Genomic DNA, 17840 nt, shown 5'->3' with positions numbered 1-17840 from the left:
ATATTTTTTTAAAATCAAGTTTCTAGCCCTTAAGGTCATTCTAAGAACCCAGAGGAACAGCAGAGGAATTCTAAGACTGCGGAAAAAGTGGTAGTATTTTACAGATATATTTTCAGTGCCAAACCTTAGTACTCCCACAGTGACAGTATCTTGTAGTAGGAGATCTGGATTTAGATCTTAGTCCTCTTGTGAAGCTTGCTGGCTGATGTTGGTCGGTCATTCACTTTTTACTCAACTCAAGTGAAGTTGCCAGACAAAGGTAGAGCAAGATTATTTAATGTTGACTCCTTTGAGAAGATACTTGAGTTGTGTCCATGGGGGGGTAGGGGGAGTGCCGATGATGACAGCAGCATTGCGCTGTCACAATGCAAATTCCACCCCTTGTGTAGGTGTGTCGCGGTGGTGCGTGTTCAGAGAAGGCCGGGAGGGGGGCAGCTGATCCTGTTTTTTTGATTTTGACCAAAAGTATCAGATCCTGGGAAACCTCTGGGGAGTGGGGATCACCTGGCCCACCTTGCAAGCCCTGTTTTGGCACCCCCATTGCTGCCCAAATTTGTAGCAGAGTGACTTCTTTTTTTTTTGGCCATTTAATCTTGAAGTTATTTTGTGCAACCTACTTTGAGCCTCCTACCACCCAACAGAGTGAAAGAAAAAAATCGGCCCCACAGCCCTTCCATAACAAATGGTGCTGTGCCAGTGTTTCTCAACCTCAGCAACTTTAAGATATGTGGACTGCAACTCCCAGAATTCCCCAGCCAGCTATGCTATGCTGGCTGGGGAATTCTGGGAGTTGAAGTCCACACATCTTAAAGTTGCTGAGGTTGAGAAATTCTGCTTTTAGTCAAATTCTGAACACTACTTCGATATAAGGCAGGGTTTTTTCTGTAACAGTACAGAATTGGTTTTCCATTGCCTTAATCTGGGATGTATTTTCCCTACAACCCTGGGATGTTCTGGTGGTCTCCCATCCAAGGGCTAATTGGGTTTGAGCATATTTAGTTTTTCTGAGGCAACCCCAAACAGCTGGATGCCTTGGAGAACTATCATTCAATATGGCTAGAAGATGGGCTGATTATCTGTTTCTTTTGGAATTATTTTGCTCTCCCTCTTTGAAGGAATTTGTCCATCACAAAACACAAAAGAAGTAGGCTAACGTCCCAATTGTTTGGGCTCCTGTGCAAATTTCGCACTAGGTCGTCTGTTCTCCAGTTGGTTAAAATATATGTATAAAATATTAAGTCAACCAAAGTATCTTCAGTGCAACTGTCTGACATTTCTAATCGTAAGTTGCTTGGTTCTTCCCACGGCTGCAGATCATGTCTCTGTTGGTGGCCTCGGGGATAGTTTTTATGAATATCTGATCAAGTCTTGGCTCATGTCGGACAAGCAAGATAGCGAAGCGAAAACCATGTATGATAAAGCCCTCGAGGTAAGGCGAAGAATGAACCATGATTCCTTTTGCACTTGATCAGATCCAACTGAATGGCAGCAAACACTTTTTGAGGAGCCACGCAGGAGACTGAGATGTGTGGCCTAAAGTCAGGTCCTACCTTAAGCACAGAATCCCTGGGCACGTAGGCCATCCCCTTCTCCTTCCAACATTAGGTTGGGTTTGGACACCATGATTCAGAAAGAGGGTGCCTTCCAAATGAGACTGTCCTTCCCAGAATTCCCATCGCCACACAGCCATCAGAAGAAAATTAAAAGCAAATTCTTCCGGTTTTTGTTATCTGCCCCAGTTCGTCATTGGATCCAGATCCTAAACAGCAGTTAATCTTAACCATGATTTGTTGATACAACCAAACTCCATAATACATGGATTGAAATTTTAAAGAGTTTGTTTCATAGTTGATGTTAAGAATCGCTTGTTGGCTTCACGCAACACAGCGAATTCCAGTCATTCAGAATCAAAACCATGTCAAACAGCTTCTTCCACTCTGGGGCCCCCTCATTTCACTTGTGAAACAGCCTGCTTCAGGGGCAAAACAGCTGTTTCAAGGGACAAATGGACTGTTTCGAACATTTTTTAAAATGCTTTGAGCTAAAAAAGAAAACCCCAGAGATGTTTTGAGTTCAAAATTCTGCCAGGATGCTCTACACGGGATGTTTTGAATTCAGTTAGAAATGTTGTATACACCGCTAAACAAAACCAGGCCTAAACATTCAGTACTCTTCTTTATGGCCATGCTGGATAGGACAGTGTGCAAGTCAGGGGATCCTATGTTCCTGTCTCCATTGCAGTGAAAGATGATTTAATGTATCCTTCAAACCAGCTACTGGTTTTAAAAGTAATGAAGATGCTTTCAGTAGAGTTCTACAATTTTCTGAACAGTTCATTTTGAATTGGAAAAAAGCCAAGTGTAGAGGGGGGATTTGGGGCTAGAGTATGTAATAATGCCAACACACTTCTCCCTGAAGGAGTTTTGTAACGCTAATGTTTTTTAGTCCAGTTGTGTTGTTGTTTCGGTTGAATCATGGACATCTGTAGGGTGACAGGAAAGGGCAAGCGATGTCTCATGCATGATGATCTCACCACACAAATGAGGCAATTATGGAACCTGCGTCATCTCATCATTTGCTAACGGACACCTTATGGGTTGATTCATTTGATAAAATTAAAGATGAATGGCTCAACAAACAGACCCGTTCACTTCAATAAGGAAGGCAGCAAGGATAAAGGCAACTTTGGCCTGTTGAATTGAACATCTGCACTGCAAATTATGGAGCTGGACTCCAGCTGTGGCAGAAGAACCAGCGGCAGTTGAAAATCCTTGCTTTTCTGCCTCCACTAATAGTCTCCATCCTCTTTTTTTAAATGGAATTACTATGATTTGCCTCTCCAGAACACTGAATGATAACAAGGGAATAGATAGAATCATAGAATGGAAGGGGTGAAGATAGATCTTCTGGTCCCATCTCCTGCCCACTGTGACGGCAACCCTGACAGATGGCCATCCAGACCCCAGCAGAGGAAAGTCCACACCTCCTGAAGCAATTGGTTCCATTCTTGAACAGTCCTTGCTATTAGGCCTTTGTTGTAATTTAAACTCTTTGTTTCTGGAACAACTCTGAACAATGTTGCTTTGTCTTCTACACAAAAGTCCTTCAGATACAGATATCATGTCTCCCCACAGTCTTCTCTATTCCAAGCAAAACATGCTCGCTGGCTCAGTGGTTCCTCATCAGTTTTTCCTTCAAGGCCTCTTATTGTCTTGGTGCTCTGGACATGCTCCACTTTGTCAGTGTCTCCTGTGAAATGTGGTGTCCAGGACAGTGCGCATGATTCTAGGTGAAGTGTGACCAATACAGAATAGAGAGGAATAATGATGTCAAGATCAAGAGAAATGTAGACATTGTCCTTATGCTGAAGTATAGGACTCCATTTGCTTTTTTGCAGCTGCATCACACTCTTGGTTCATGTTCAGCTTGTGATCTACTAAAACACCAGGATTCTTTTTCTAGGTCTCGTCTCATCTCGTGTCAGAAATCCAGGAACTGGAAGGGAGATAATTATTAATCTAAATTTTAAAAAATTAAAAACTTTAATAAAACTATAGATGTATATAATTCTTGCCCAATGCTGGGCCATGTTGATGGCAAAGGTATTTCCGACCAGCAAGTCATTCTGTGCGCATGTCGGTCCCAAGGGGCACTGCAAAAGATGGATAATTGTTTGAATAGCGCCACATTCACAATAAATATCCTTGTCCTCGGGAAGAAACCCCCATTTTTCTAGGTACTGCTATCCAGTTTGGTTCCCTGTCCTTATCCTATACTTGTGGCTTTGATTTTTCCTATCTAAATTCAAGATTTGGCACTTGTTCCTGTTGAAATTCATTTTTCTGGTTTTGATGAACAGCATAGGGCCCAGAACAGAGCCCTACAGCACAGATATTACATTTCCCTCCAGTTTAACCTGGATGTATACTTGCTGAGTACAATTGTTCAACCAGCTCTGTATCCATCTAATAGCAGCATAGTTCAGCCCACTTTTTGTCAGACACTCTATTAGACACTCATGGGAAATGTTATCAAATGCTTTGCTGAAGTTGAGGTACATCCTTTGTCCAGCTTCAGCTGGTATGCCAATTGTGACCTTACCTGGTGCAGGAGGACCAGGCTACAGCAACTCAGGCTTTCATTACCACCCAGTTGGACTGCTGCAACACGCTTTACATGGGACTGTCCTTAGAGACTACAGGTGGTCCTCATTTAACAACTGCTTGTTCGGCAACTGTTCAAACCTACAACAATGCTGAACAAGTGGTACCTACGACTGGTCTTCATAGTTGTGGCTGTCACAGCACCCCCACAGTTGTGATCATGATTTGGGCACTCGGCAACCAGCCTGCACTTCTGACCATCACAGCATCCCGCAGTCATGCAGTCGCCATTTGCAATCTTCCCTGCCGGCTTCCGACAAGCAAAGTTGGTGGGGAAGCTGGCAAGCAGTCACAAGTTAGGGTCATGTGAGGCCCTCGCTTAACAACCGGCACAGTCCTTGCTTAACCACAGCAACCAGGACTGATGGAACTGCCGTTCCTCAGCGGCGTGGTCACATGGCATCACGCATAACAACCGCGCCATTTAGTGACAGAGTTTCTGGTCCCAATTGTGGATGTTAAGTGAGGACCACTTGTACTTAGAATCTGCAACTAGTCCAGAATAAACCCACCTGTGTGCTCACTGGTTCTTCTGGCTGGGAGCATGTAATCCTGATTCTTCAGGCTCTACATTGGTTGCTGATTGGTTTCTGGATACAAATTATGGTGCTGGTGTTGAACTATAAAGCTCTTTTAAGCAGAGGCTAGATGGCTGCCATGATAGCATCAATGTCATTTGACCATTTGCATACATACTTTTCGATACTGCTGCCAAGTATTGTTCATTTTATTTATAAAGCTACCTCCTTTTTCTTCGTTCCACACAAATAACCCGCTTCCTCTTCTTTCCAAATGCTGTGAAATTTAGGCCATAGAAAAACACCTTGTCAAAAAATCGGCTGGCGGGCTAACCTATATTGCCGAATGGCGAGGAGGCATCTTGGACCATAAAATGGGGCACTTGGCCTGCTTCTCCGGTGGCATGATAGGCCTCGGAGCAGAACACGCCACAGAAGAGCAGAAACAGCACTACTTGGATCTAGCTGCGGAAATAACACACACCTGCCACGAATCCTATGCTCGCTCAGGTAAAAACCCAAGTACATCTTTGAAGAAGGTTCTGTACACCCTTGTTTGCCCATTAGTATCGTTCCCAGGTAACGTCCGTCACTGAAGCCACACTTCCCAGTCCTCGCCCCGTCAGCCACTGCTACTGGCACCCTACTTCCAGTCGCCCTGCTGGACTCCCAAATGCGCCATTGTATTATAACCCTTATTTTTTAGTCTCCTTGTTCTGCCAGAAAGTGGCCCCTACTGAAAAGGCTGCATTTGATCAAGGTCCGTTGTCTTTTTCCTCTGTTAATGTCTAGACTGAGGATCTGTCCCCTTCTTTCAGTTGGGCTTCACAGCGGTGGTGTTACCTTCTCCAGCTCAGGTCCCTTCATACTTGAAATTCAGCAGGCACCTAAGGGTTAGGGCCAATCCGCTTTTCCCCCAGGTTCAGTATTTTCACTTTGAGGGCTTCTAAGAGATCTGAAAAATGTTTCTCCTTCATAGTGGAAGTATTTGTAACATGCTATTCCTTTAGTGAACTCACACATTCCCCCCCAACTTTGAACAGACCCTGCAGCTCTCAAAGATGACACGAGCATCAACGTTTCAGATTCCTCTGACTGTTCTCTGGTTTTTTGCGGCTAGATACCAAGCTGGGCCCGGAAGCGTTTCGTTTTGATTCTGGAGCCGAAGCAACAGCCACGCGACTCAGTGATCGTTATTACATCCTGCGCCCCGAGGTTGTAGAGAGTTACTTCTACTTGTGGAGGTTAACGCATGACCCCAAGTACAGGCAGTGGGGTTGGGAGGCTGTCCAGGTAAGTCACAAAAGGTGTCCTGACCTGATCTTTTCAAGCTGGGAGGACAACAGGAAGACTAAAGTGAAACTACCAAAAGCTTGTGAAATCATACCTACCTACCTACCTATCTACCTACCTACCTACCTACCTACCTACCTACCATCTATCTGTCTATCATCTATCCATCCATCCATGATTTATCTACCTGTCTATCATCTGTCTGTCTGTCTGTCTGTCTATCTATCATCTATCTATCTATATTGGGCTATCATGCAGACACACCAGCCCTGGATTAGCCTGTGAGCAAAATAAGGACGTGCTTAGGGCATTGAGGGGGCACCACAGTGGTTTTTCCCTTGGCTGACATGTCCTTAATTCTTTTACTGCCACACTTGACTTTAGTCAAATTTTTTATAATTTTCCTTATCTGCCATGTTCAACTTCAATCTGCATTGTTAAAAAAATGTTTTCTGTGGCACGGTGGGTGACTAATGTTTAAAAGTTGGGTTGAACTTTTGTTTCTGTCTCATGGTGTGAGAATTTCACTTCCATCGAGGGACTCTGTTGTTGGGCTGTGCTTAGGGAATCGGTTGGCCTTCACCTGGCCCTGAGACCCATATATTAGTAATTTACTTAGTCTTTATGACAACCTGTTTTGGGATGCACAAAAAAGGTGAATGGTTGGTTTGGGCCAAGCAGCCCCAAAATCAAATCAAACCAAATCAAATCAATAAATAAACTTCTACCCCTAGCTCAGAGCATCCTGTCTTTCACTCTGCAGTCCTCAGTAGCACCCTTCAGTTTGTGCCACATGGCAGCCACAACATCTGATCTCTTTGTGGAGCCTAAGAAAAGCCATGCTGGATTTAACTAAAAGCCTCCCTAGCCCAGCACCTTGGTTCCAGCAACGCCCAAGTAGATGATCCTTCATGGGCTACCATCTAACATAAAATAAGGGTACTTATGTTTGTGGAGTCCTTGGGGTTCTCTGAGCTTGGTTGTTTTCTTGCAGACATTTTTTCTGCAAGAAAACAAGTTCAGAGAACCCCAAGGACTCCACAGTTCAACCTTGAGCTACATATATTCTCTTCTATTGGCACTTATATTTATTTGGGAATCCTCAATTGCAGAAGATTGTCAGAAAGGTTTCCTAGAGTTCTTATCTGAGAGCCCCAACCAAATGCATCCCCACAGTGAATCAAGACAAACTTATTTTCCTGGCATTCCAAGAAACCCTCATCAGCTCTTTGCAGTAGCCTTTGCGAAAAGCCGAATCCCCCTCAGACCCACGCATGGGGAAAGCATCCATGATGATGAATGAGCGCTGGTTTGCCATTCTTGGAAGTGAGTGGACTTTCTTCTCCTCCCTGCTTTCCAAACCAGGCGCTGGAGAAATTTTGCCGAGTAGAAGCGGGCTTCTCTGGGATCCGTGATGTGTATGCGACCACCCCGAGCCATGACAACATGCAACAGAGCTTTTTTCTGGCAGAGACGTTAAAGTAAGTCCTGAGCATTTTCAATATTTGTCCATCAAAAGAGATTTAGAAAGGAGGATATTTTTCATGAAGCAAGTGGCGGGGGGGGGAATCACAGTTGCTGAGCAGCGCAGGAAAGATGTCTTTAGGAGAAAACATACTTATTGTGGTGGTGGTGGTGCTTTCCTGTGACCAAGCCCTGATAAATGGCCAAAATACCACTGGCCTCGCTGGAACACAGCTCGAAAACTTAGCCTGACTCAAGAATTCTCAACTTGGCCTCTCAGGGCTTGTTTGAGGAAGCTGAAAAATGATCAACTGCAGCCGTCGTGCTGGTGGGATGGCAGGAGCAAGAGCACAGAATAATGATGTTGCAAGAAACATATTTGGAGGGGACAACTTATTCTAACACGAAACACATTTACTGTTAAAAATATCTATGCTTTTCCTCCCTAACTCCTTCAGCACCGCTTCAGGTATTTGTTACTACCCTTTTGGAGAAGGCTCTGAGATTCAGTGGTGGGGTCCAGATTTCAAACAGAATTCTTCCAAATTTGAAATAATCCGTTTTGAGTTCAAATCAACCAGTTCTGTGCAAAAGCCAGAGTTTGGGGAACAAACCATTTTGGAAAACCCTGGAATGTTCTGTACCACACCAAGCTTCTCTGGACCTTGCCATTCTGGCATTTTTCCAGAAGTAAATCTTCCAAACCAGAAGTGATTCTAGGAGTTCCAGACAAGACTTTCCGGACAAAACAGGTCAATTTCAGGGCCAGACCATTCAACCACCCCCCACAAAAACCTGAAACTACTTCTCATTTGGAGGAAGTTGTGAGTTTTGCGCATATCTCAAAATCATCATTTTGAGTGCCAGACGGCAGTCCCCCATTTGAAGTGGGCTGTTTCAATCATTTTGAAAGTGTTCTGAAGTTGAAACAGAGTAGTTTTGAAACAGGCCTGTTTTGTCCATTTTGAACACAACACAGTTCAGATTTGAAACAAGAGTTGTCTGTCTGAATCCCAAACCCAAAGGTAGCATAGCATAGGCCCAAACAGAATGGCGGCCAACAGTCTAACTTTCTTTGCTCTTCTCCCTGGGCCCAGGTATCTCTATCTTCTGTTCTCTGAAGATGATGTGCTCTCGCTCGAGGACTGGGTGTTCAACACTGAAGCTCACCCACTGCCTGTGAATCACACAGGCTTTGTTCTGAAGACGAGCATGCAGTAGGAGTGCCTGAGCCCTCCTGGGTTCTGCGAAGGGATCCAGAGGGCTGCTTGCATTTTTTTTCTCCTTTCCAGTAAAGGAATGTGCATATTCCTGGAAAGGTATTTGGGGGGCATTCGTCCAATTCCGGACCGTATTATATCGGGGAGTATAAAAACTGTGAAACAAGCACCTTCATGGGTTTTTTTTTCCTCTGTGAGGAAACTTATAACCTGATAATGAAATGTTGATTATGGGCCATAAGACAGACAAAATCATGGACATTCCTTTCGATGAAGAATTTCTGTGGAATCCACTGACTTTGCTTTTGCGTGGCCAAAGGATCAGGAGTTTGCCATAAAATAGATGTTGGTTTGTGCCACTCTTCTTGCCCCAATCTTGCTCTCTCCTTTTTTATATACCATTTTTTTTCACCTTTCTGATCTATACTTTAAAAAAAATACACATCTCAAGTGGTCCTGATTAAAGTGTGTTTCTAAATCCCAGGTGTTTCTTTCTTTAGCCCTTTCCTCCCCTACTTTTCCATTCTCCTCCAACGTTTGTCAGCTGGTGGGGGTTTTTTGTTTTGTTTTTCCTGGGCTTTGCTTGATTACTTTTCTTTGATTTTGTTTTCCTTTTCATCTGGAGCGAAACCTTATGAGGCACTTGTAATAATTTCATTTCTGTAATGCTCAGATGTGAAAAGTAAAATAAAAATTCGTGTCGGACGAAAAGACGTGTGGCTGGGTGGCCCAGAACGTTAGAAAAATGGCAGGCAAGTGGTGAGCGAGAGGAAACCGGTGCCTTGGCAGATCCCCTGCTTTTTTGCTGCTGAAGCAGATGGAAAGAGCGGGTTCCTTTGCTGCCTTGAAACAGCGTCTGCTTCAGTACGAGAAGGGGGGAGAGGGGATACTGCACCAAAGCCGCAGGGGCTGAAGGACGGAGCGAACCAGCTGCGGCTGCCTCTTGGAAGCTGAGGATTTAATTGCCAGAGTGTGGGCGCAGAGGCAGACCGTCGTAGAAGTGGGTGAAGCTGCATCTGCTGAACAGTTCTGGCTTGCTTTCTGCACAAGAACTCCACTCGGGTTAAGCTGCCTGTCCTTCGTGATCTCCGGGAAGTCGAGGCAGGGCTTTCTGCCTGTGCACCTGATTATAGAAGTCAACCTGATTATTCAGACAAACAAACAAGCAGTAAACCACAGCCTAATCTAGGAACTACCAAGGAAAAAACCACACCCCCACCAACACTGACAGGGCAAGTTATTGTATACAAACAGAGAGCAAACTCCCTTCTAGCACTGAAGATGTTACTTAGTCGGGTAATGAAACGCCTGCAAGAAAACAACCAAGCTCAGAGAACCCCAAGGACTCCACAAGTCAACCTTCCCCAACATTGTGCCCTCCTGATGTTTTAGAGTACCCTACCCATCATCCCTTACTAACATGGATACTAGTCAATGAAGATGGTGGTTGAAGTCCAAAACCTCTAGCAAGCACCACGTTGGGAAGGACGGTGTGAGTTCCCTTAGTTGAAGTTGGCAGAAGTTGGTTGCGTGTATTCATTGCACCTCCTTCAGCTTTCACAGATTTAACTCCACTTCTGCAAAACCTTTCCCCCCTTTTTCTCTCTGCCAGGTACTCAAATATTTTGGTGCATTCCTTTCTCCTGAGGTCATGGTGGCTTGCTTTCTAGATTTAAAGAGAAAGTGTGGAAGAAAAGCACTTAAAGCAAGATGCAAAAGAAGAAACGTTTCATGTTGAATTTGCACCTCTTGAAGCCTGGGGAGAAGTCAGACTGTCAGATGGGCTCTTTGGAGATTTCATCTTAGGGGACAGGGAGGCTAGCAATCTCTGCCTCGGTGGATGGTTGCTTGTAAATAACTGCCTTGGGAATCTCTTCTCATATTTGCAAGGTTTTTCTAGCAGGAAAACAAGCATATGCCAAAATCATTTTATACTGGATTAAAATAGATCGCTTATAGAATCAAAATGCCTTTTGACATGAATTGAAGGGTATCATTCCAGCTCCTTTTATAATTTTCATTGAATTTTGAAGTATAGTGGAGCAGCATAATTTGTCACCTGTCCTTCATCCAAATTGCACAGAATTACTGTAAACATTAAAGAAAAAGGAACAGAAGGAAATAGAAGGGATGAGGAAGGAAATATTTCTTTAATAAAAGGTAACCACCCATTTCTTTCATGAGAGTGCTAAAATCTTCAGGGGAAAAAAATTGCAATTTTTTTCTTTGGAGATGGCCACAGGGATGTTCTTTGTACCAGTATCTAAAAGGGCTTGCCACTCGTACTTCTCATATTTGGAGTGCAGCCTTCAAAGCTGTTCTTAAGGATGGAGGGAAGAATATTTTCTGTTGAGAGATGCATGTCTTCCCTATCTGTGTGTAATCATTTACTGTGCTAAATGCATCTGAGATCAGTGGTGGTTAAGCCAGGGCCAGACGTGATTCAGGCCGTATCTTTTTCTGTCCCTCCCTGCTCTATCACAGGGCAAGGATCTGCCAAGGAGGGACATCAAAGATATAGTACTCTTTCCAGAGTCTAAACTAGAATGCATTAAAAAAAATTGAATGAACAGAACAATTCAATGGATAGGAACTCTGAACTTGATAATGAACTTGAAAGCAGCTAGAGATTTTTTTTTTAATTCATTTAATCTAGGAAAGACAGAATCAAAGCTGAGTCATTACTACATTTGGCAGCTAGAAATTGCATACAACTTCCAAGGACCTTAGCTAATGTTGAAAAAGCTAAGCAGATTTGGTGCTGGATTATACTTGGACCAGAAATCTCCAGAAAATCCCAGGGCAGTAGGCTAGGCTGGCAAATCAATAAGCAAATCACTTCCATGTAATTTCCAAGAAAACTATATGGTCTTATCTATGTAATCATCAGGAGTCATATAGGACTTGAAGACAACTTTAACTTTTATTTTTAAATACTTTTGGCTTATTCTTCTGATCCAAGAAGATGATCATAAAATTCAGAGGAGCGAAATCTGAAAGGCAAAATCCATTCCAATCTACACATACATCTGACCTATGTGGACTGGGTCAATTTGCTTGAAAATGCAAACCAAAAGAAATCTTTATGTGCTCTCTATCAACACCTTCTACTGAATGTCTCAGCAGGCTATAATAGGAGCCTTTATTCAGCAAGGGGGAGGGCGAGAACTGAACAGGAGGGTTGGGTGGGAAGAAGCCAGAGAAACAGCAACCGACTTATCTTCTACCACAATAGGAGAGTGGAAGATAGATGATGATTCTCTGATTTTTAATCTGGCGAATCTGTGGGTGCAGCGAAATTACACTTGATCCTTGCCTCTTGATTTTTTGAAATGCAACTGCCAGTTCAGCTGGCACAGCAGCACATACAAAGCATTACTCAGTGGCCCGTTTTTCAAACATATACATGAGCCCCCACGAGTCTCCAGTCGAACCAATATGCAAAAGAAGGGATCTTTTCTAGAAGTGCGAAGTGCAACCCGGCAAATTATGCCGCTGTGCTTCAACAAAGCGAGGAGAAAGTCTGTCAAACTGAGGGCATGAATATTACAAATACATCACAGTTTATTTTATAACCCTTCTCTTACAGAAGGAAAATAATGATGAAATAACATAGCAACCTTTTGGCATGCAGATTGACACGCTTGTTCTAACAACTGTTCTTGAGAAAAGGGTAGAATTAATAGCATTTTTTTTTTAAAATAAAGCAAGGAGAGCCCAATGAAATGGTGGGAGGACATTTGGGAAGCTAATGGCAGGAATCTGACGGCTGGCAAAGTGGGCTAGACTGCAAGGGAGAAAACAGGAGCACCAAAAATGGAAATAATTTATTGGCTATTTATCTGATTTCAGAAGAAAGGGAATAGAAAGAAACTCACTTGGAAACTCACAGTTGAATGAGTCTGCTTCCATTTTTTTAAGGTACACCATAGAATGCCCCAAATGAAAGAAAGCACTCTGAATGTGTTTATGGCATCCCGTGGAACGCTGGGGAATTCTGGGAGTTGAAGTCCACACCCCTTAAAGCTGCCAAGGTTGAGAAACACTGCCTTAGACCCTGGCCACATATAAAAAAAATAGCAAGCAGGAGTGCTATTTCCACCAAAATCAAAGAAAACTAGCCACTGTAGGAAACAGGATTCTTACATTCTCTTCATGGGGTGATGAATGTTATTGGCGGTATTCTCTTGTTTAAATGGAAAAGTGAAGCGTACAGATCATTGTTGTCTCTCCAAGCGCAGAGCTCCTGTTTTGAATGCTGTGTGTTTCTGTCCACGTGACTGAATGCATATCTGTCATTTGGTGGCTAGCTGTATTAAGCCACACTCATCAAGGTGGACAACTGGGCCTAAGTGTCACGTGTAAGCCCTATAGTACCACTGTGACACCAAAACTAATGGGGAAAGGCAGCATTTTTGTCGGTTTCATCACTCCAACCTCATTCTCACACATCCTAATCTGGGCAACAAACAAAAAATCCATAAAAGAGGAAGAGGAAAATATTGTTCAGAGTCAGAACAGACATACCTCAGTGTGTTCAGGGTTCTTAGTTCCCACCATCCATCACCAGAGAAACAACTATTCCTGTTTTATCAGTCTGGCAATTTTGTAAGTGCTGTAGGACTGTGCAGGCTTAGTAAGGATCTGGTAGACAGTGATTTATGGAAGGAGATTAAAATAACAATATTTATCACTTGGCCAAACGGCAGCTAGCTAAAAAGGGATATGGCTTTCATGCAAAAGGAGCCAAGTACTGCACGCACCAAAAATGGAAAGATACAAAACAATGCAATAGCAAGAAGTAATAGGATGGCTTGACATCAGATAGGAGCGCTTGCGAGTCCTTTGTTCAAAAGCACAAGGGAAGGCGAAGGGCTAGACAAAAATGCCAAAGATGTGTCTGGGTGCCTAAATCACACTGCACCACAGTCTTACTTGATTTATATCCTGCTCTTTGTTCAAACACTCAAGGCAGGATACGTAATGTTCCCTGCTTCTATTTTTCTAGTCCTAGTCCTTAATTACTACACCATACTGGCTTTGGATAGGAACCCACCCTTGTGGTTAGCAAACCATGGGGACAGTTTAGCATGTTGGTTGTGGGGGGGGGCTTCTCTGATAAACGGGGCATAAACATGCTTGATGCCTTGTTCAGACGAGGCTCATACATCAGATGGAGCCTTGCAGACTTTGCAATACGGTTGCTTGCAGTGCATTCAGCTTAGAGAGACCTGCAGTCACTGCACCTCCCACATGGTTGCTGGAAGTAGGTCAAGGAGCAGAGTGGCCAATATCCGACCATAAGCAAAATATGAAGTGTTTTTAGTACTTATCCTTACATGAGAATTAGATCAGACTGTCTAGTAATGGGGGAAATACAGGGCAGAAAACATATTATTGGCGGAAACAGAGGGGAGGTAGACCAGAAAGTAACCACATACAGGTAGTCCTTGCTTAGTGACTACCTCGGACAGCAACCATTCGCAGTTACGATGGTGATGAAAAAGCAACTTTGTGACCAATCCTTGCATTTATGACCTTCGTGGGTCTGGAAAGGAAAGGAAAGCTGAAGTAAGATCATAAGCATGGTTGTGGTTTCACTTAGCGACCGCTTCACTTAATGACCAAGTTGCCGATACCAATTGTGGTTGCTAAACGAGGACTACCTGTATTGTGTTAGAAGTATTTATTATGTTTCTATCCCATATTTTCAGAGAGAAAGAATATTCCCTCTAATTTTACTCTTGCAATTACTTAGAGAAAGATAGGGAAGGATAGTGATCTGGGTTTGATGTCATACGAAGTTTGATTTGTTTAATTGATACACTGAATTACTTGGTTGGATTTATACAGCATGCTGGGTGTGATACAAGGTTCCAGCAGTGCCTGTATTCCTTAACATGTAAAACTTACTTCCTGCTTGGTAGACCCATATCTATGCACCAGCAGCACACAATCAGAGCTGGCTGGGTCTGTGTTGTGACAGCTGTTCTTACAGCTGTCCCAGCTGCTGCAATGGAGGCTTCATTCCTGGAATGAAGAAGAAATTCATGATGGCATGACAGACTTCAGTTCCTTTTTACCTCCACCCAACCTTGTAGGGATGAAAGTAAGAGAGCCATAGAGATGGATTGTATCACGAGACTCTGGTGGTGGTGGGGCCATTATAGGACTTTAATCTCAATTCCAATTAATCCTACAATTAGCTCTTCCTGTGAAATGCCTGACCTGGAGGAGATAGTTTGTCTGTGTGCAAAACTAGGTCCTAAGTTCCTGCAACACACTACCAGCCCTTGCCACAGTTAAGTCTGCAGTGGGAACAGGGCCAGGTTTTGGTGGCTTTTGTTCCATATTCTAGCCATGATGTCCTAATGAGAGCTGTTACTGGTTTGTAATGCAAATAGTTTAGAGCAGTGTTTCTCAGGCTTGGCAGCTTGGAGATGTGTGGACTGGGGAATTCTGGGAGTTGAAGTCCACACATCTTCAAGCTGCCAAGCTTGAGAAACACTAGATGATTCCAGATATGTACAGAACCTACAATTCAATATATTTCTGCAGAAATGAGCTACTTCTTACAATTTCTCCATTCTGAGGACTGGACTGGCCTCTTAAACAATTGGTAACAGTCCAACTTTTTCTCTAGGCCTGCCTGACATAAGATCTTTAGCAGATTAAACGTTTTCTCTTTTTCCCCATACCGGTTCTACCCATGTTGTTTGACCAGAAGGAGGCAGGCCAGCTTAAAAGATTTATCTTGATCAGGGTCGCCCAACCTTCTCCAGACCAAGAAGAGCTCGGAGCTGCATGCTATGGGCTGCGCTTGAAAAAGCAGTGGAGACTGGAACTAAAGCTCATTTAATTTTCATTAGGCAAAATTAAATGTAGTTCACATGATTACACTCCAGAAATGTCTTTCAGAATTTCTCATTTGGTAACAATTTGTTTATGATTTCTGGGGGCTTCGCTCAAGTTTTTTTTCCTATCCCATGAAGATCTATGCACATAATTAGAAATAATGAACAGAAGAATATGAATTCAAAGGTAACAATGGCCAAAGGAGCAGCATTAACATTATGTCAACTACAGCACACACTGCAATAAATCTGTTCTGTCTTGGCTCTTCTTTTAGAACTTAAAAGCTCAGACACATCCCCAGAAATACTCACAAATCACGAAGTAGCTTCTGCCACTGCTGACCTCCATGGATTTTAGAAGACGGTTCAGCGTGCCATCAGCAACAAAACAAAAAGTATAACACTGTCAAGAGATCCCCTTTTCATTGGATGCCGTCCAGAAATATTCGCCTGCGTTCTTTTCCCTAGCCATTTTCATTCAGTTTCACAAAAGAAAATTTGTTTCTGAACTTTTCAAAGGAGAAATGAATGTCTGTGGAATTGTCCTAGGTGGGGGTGTGAAGCAGCTGCAACAGAACCTAAAACTATCAGAGAAATTACAAGTTCCTGTAGCTTTTCTTCAATAAAAGAAAAATTTAAAAAAAAAACAGGCACTCTCTTCGTACAGAGAGGAGTTCTGATAGCATCATGACACAAATAAAAGGACAATTCATAGGTGAACACTTCTTTGAGTCATCACAAGTTTCCATTCCGTGCTGGATTCTATGAAACTGACACTTGGACCTTAAATTGGCGACAACCCTCGCAGCCTTTAGGAAGGCCCCGAAGACATGGCTCGGCCACCGTGCCTGGGAGTCTGGCAATGGTGTTGAGCTGGTATAAGGGTGGATTTTGCAGCTAATCGCGATTTTTTTGTTTTAAATGGATTATGGATGGTTTTTCTATGTTTGTATATTGGTTTTTAACTTTTTACTTGTAGCGAGCTGCCCAGTTACTTGGATGAGATGAGCAGCCATATAAATCAAATATATAATGATGTTAATATGTCGTAGTAGTTGGGGCGTAGTTGAAAGCTTACTGCAGGGATCATACCCATCTCTTATCATCATCATCTGGGCTGGTTGTGCATTAATGAGCATGGAGCATAAAGTAATACCATGCAGCTTATTTTAGAAGGTTGGAAGATCAATACTAGATCCTTTAGAGCCATTTCAAAGATAGAATTGGGAGAATATCATCTATTCATAGTATGGTGAATTAGATTATCGGTAAGCTATGTATTAGCAAGTCCTCAAACAGCAACAATAACCACAATAAATCGTGCAGTGATCTTATACAAATTACTTGGAATTAAAGCCATTCTATTAAATGCAACCTTGTCAAAGGGATGTACAGATTATTGTGATAATAATGACTATAGCAGCAGTAGTAGAAAGGCTGACTGATAGATCCACAGATTTAGTCAAAAGGCTACTACGTTCACACCGTAATCCTGCACCCATTTAGGGAGCGTGAGCCCAACTGAACTCAAGACAGAAAGGTAGATTATGCTCAAGCGATAATATGGAAGAAGACAGATACAGATATAGATTTTATTTATTAAACCTGTATGCCACCTCTCAACGACTCTGGGTGGCTCACAACAAAGAAATTACTGTAGATAGATATAGATAGTTGGGGATGATTTAAGTTAAGTGGGTAGCTATTGCAGGTAATGGGTAAAGGACTGAAATTTCCTAGGCTGTGAGTTAGGATGGTGGTTGAGGCCCTTCTAAGTTTTTTTTTCTTTGCTGTCTGGTTCTTTAGGTTTTGTCTCTGGTTGATTATCTTTTTTGTCTGTTTGTTTCTGGATGTCATTTTATTTTTTATTATGTTGTTATAAACCTGGATACACTGTATCCTTTCAATACAGTGTTGTTTGTTTGTTTTTTTATATATATAGTTGATAGACCTTTTTCTTTTAATGTGTTTTTAGCTATAAGCCAGTTGCTATGGAGCCGGGCGGCCTGGAAACTGAAATATTTAAAAGGGAAAGAAAATGTTATAGGAACAAGCTAATTCTGTGCGGCGGCCCTTTCCATGCCTACTTCTTCGGATATTCGCCCAGGCGTGACTTTGGGCCAGTCTCAACCTCGGCCCACCCTACCCCACAGGGTTGTTGTGGGGAAATTTATGGAAGGAGGGGTCTCTCTCTTTCCGAGGCGAATTACCTTGGAACGAAAGCCAGGGTGGGGCAGCGAGCCAGGAGACCCCGCTCCTGTCCCCGGGCAACTCCGGGCCGGGCCGGCCCAGCCGACCTCGCGGGGCGGTTGTGGGAAGACGCGGGGA

General features: G+C 43.1%; 1 protein-coding gene across 2 annotated transcripts in view; it reads left to right on the top strand.

The window, feature by feature from the left end:
- Positions 1–9398, top strand: part of MAN1C1 (mannosidase alpha class 1C member 1) — a 138510-nt gene extending 129112 nt beyond the window's left edge. Inside the window, exons 8-12 of one of the 2 annotated variants that reach the window (XM_088140936.1) lie at positions 1314–1429; positions 4972–5191; positions 5802–5974; positions 7340–7455; positions 8536–9398. In XM_088140936.1, coding sequence (XP_087997062.1) covers positions 1314–1429; positions 4972–5191; positions 5802–5974; positions 7340–7455; positions 8536–8659 — 749 coding nt within the window. In that variant the 3' untranslated portion in view covers positions 8660–9398. The remainder of the gene's footprint in view (positions 1–1313; positions 1430–4971; positions 5192–5801; positions 5975–7339; positions 7456–8535) is intronic. The other variant, XM_088140937.1, reaches the window with a different exon arrangement.
- The last annotated feature ends 8442 nt before the right edge of the window (positions 9399–17840 follow it).

This window comes from Python bivittatus, unplaced genomic scaffold (assembly GCF_059951505.1).
Source record: "Python bivittatus isolate LINGU-HERP-01145 unplaced genomic scaffold, Pbiv_v1 ctg000250_np1212, whole genome shotgun sequence".
NCBI lineage: Eukaryota > Metazoa > Chordata > Lepidosauria > Squamata > Pythonidae > Python > Python bivittatus.
The sequence above is the reverse complement of the archived record's forward strand: the minus strand, read 5'-3'. Positions and strand labels throughout refer to the sequence as shown.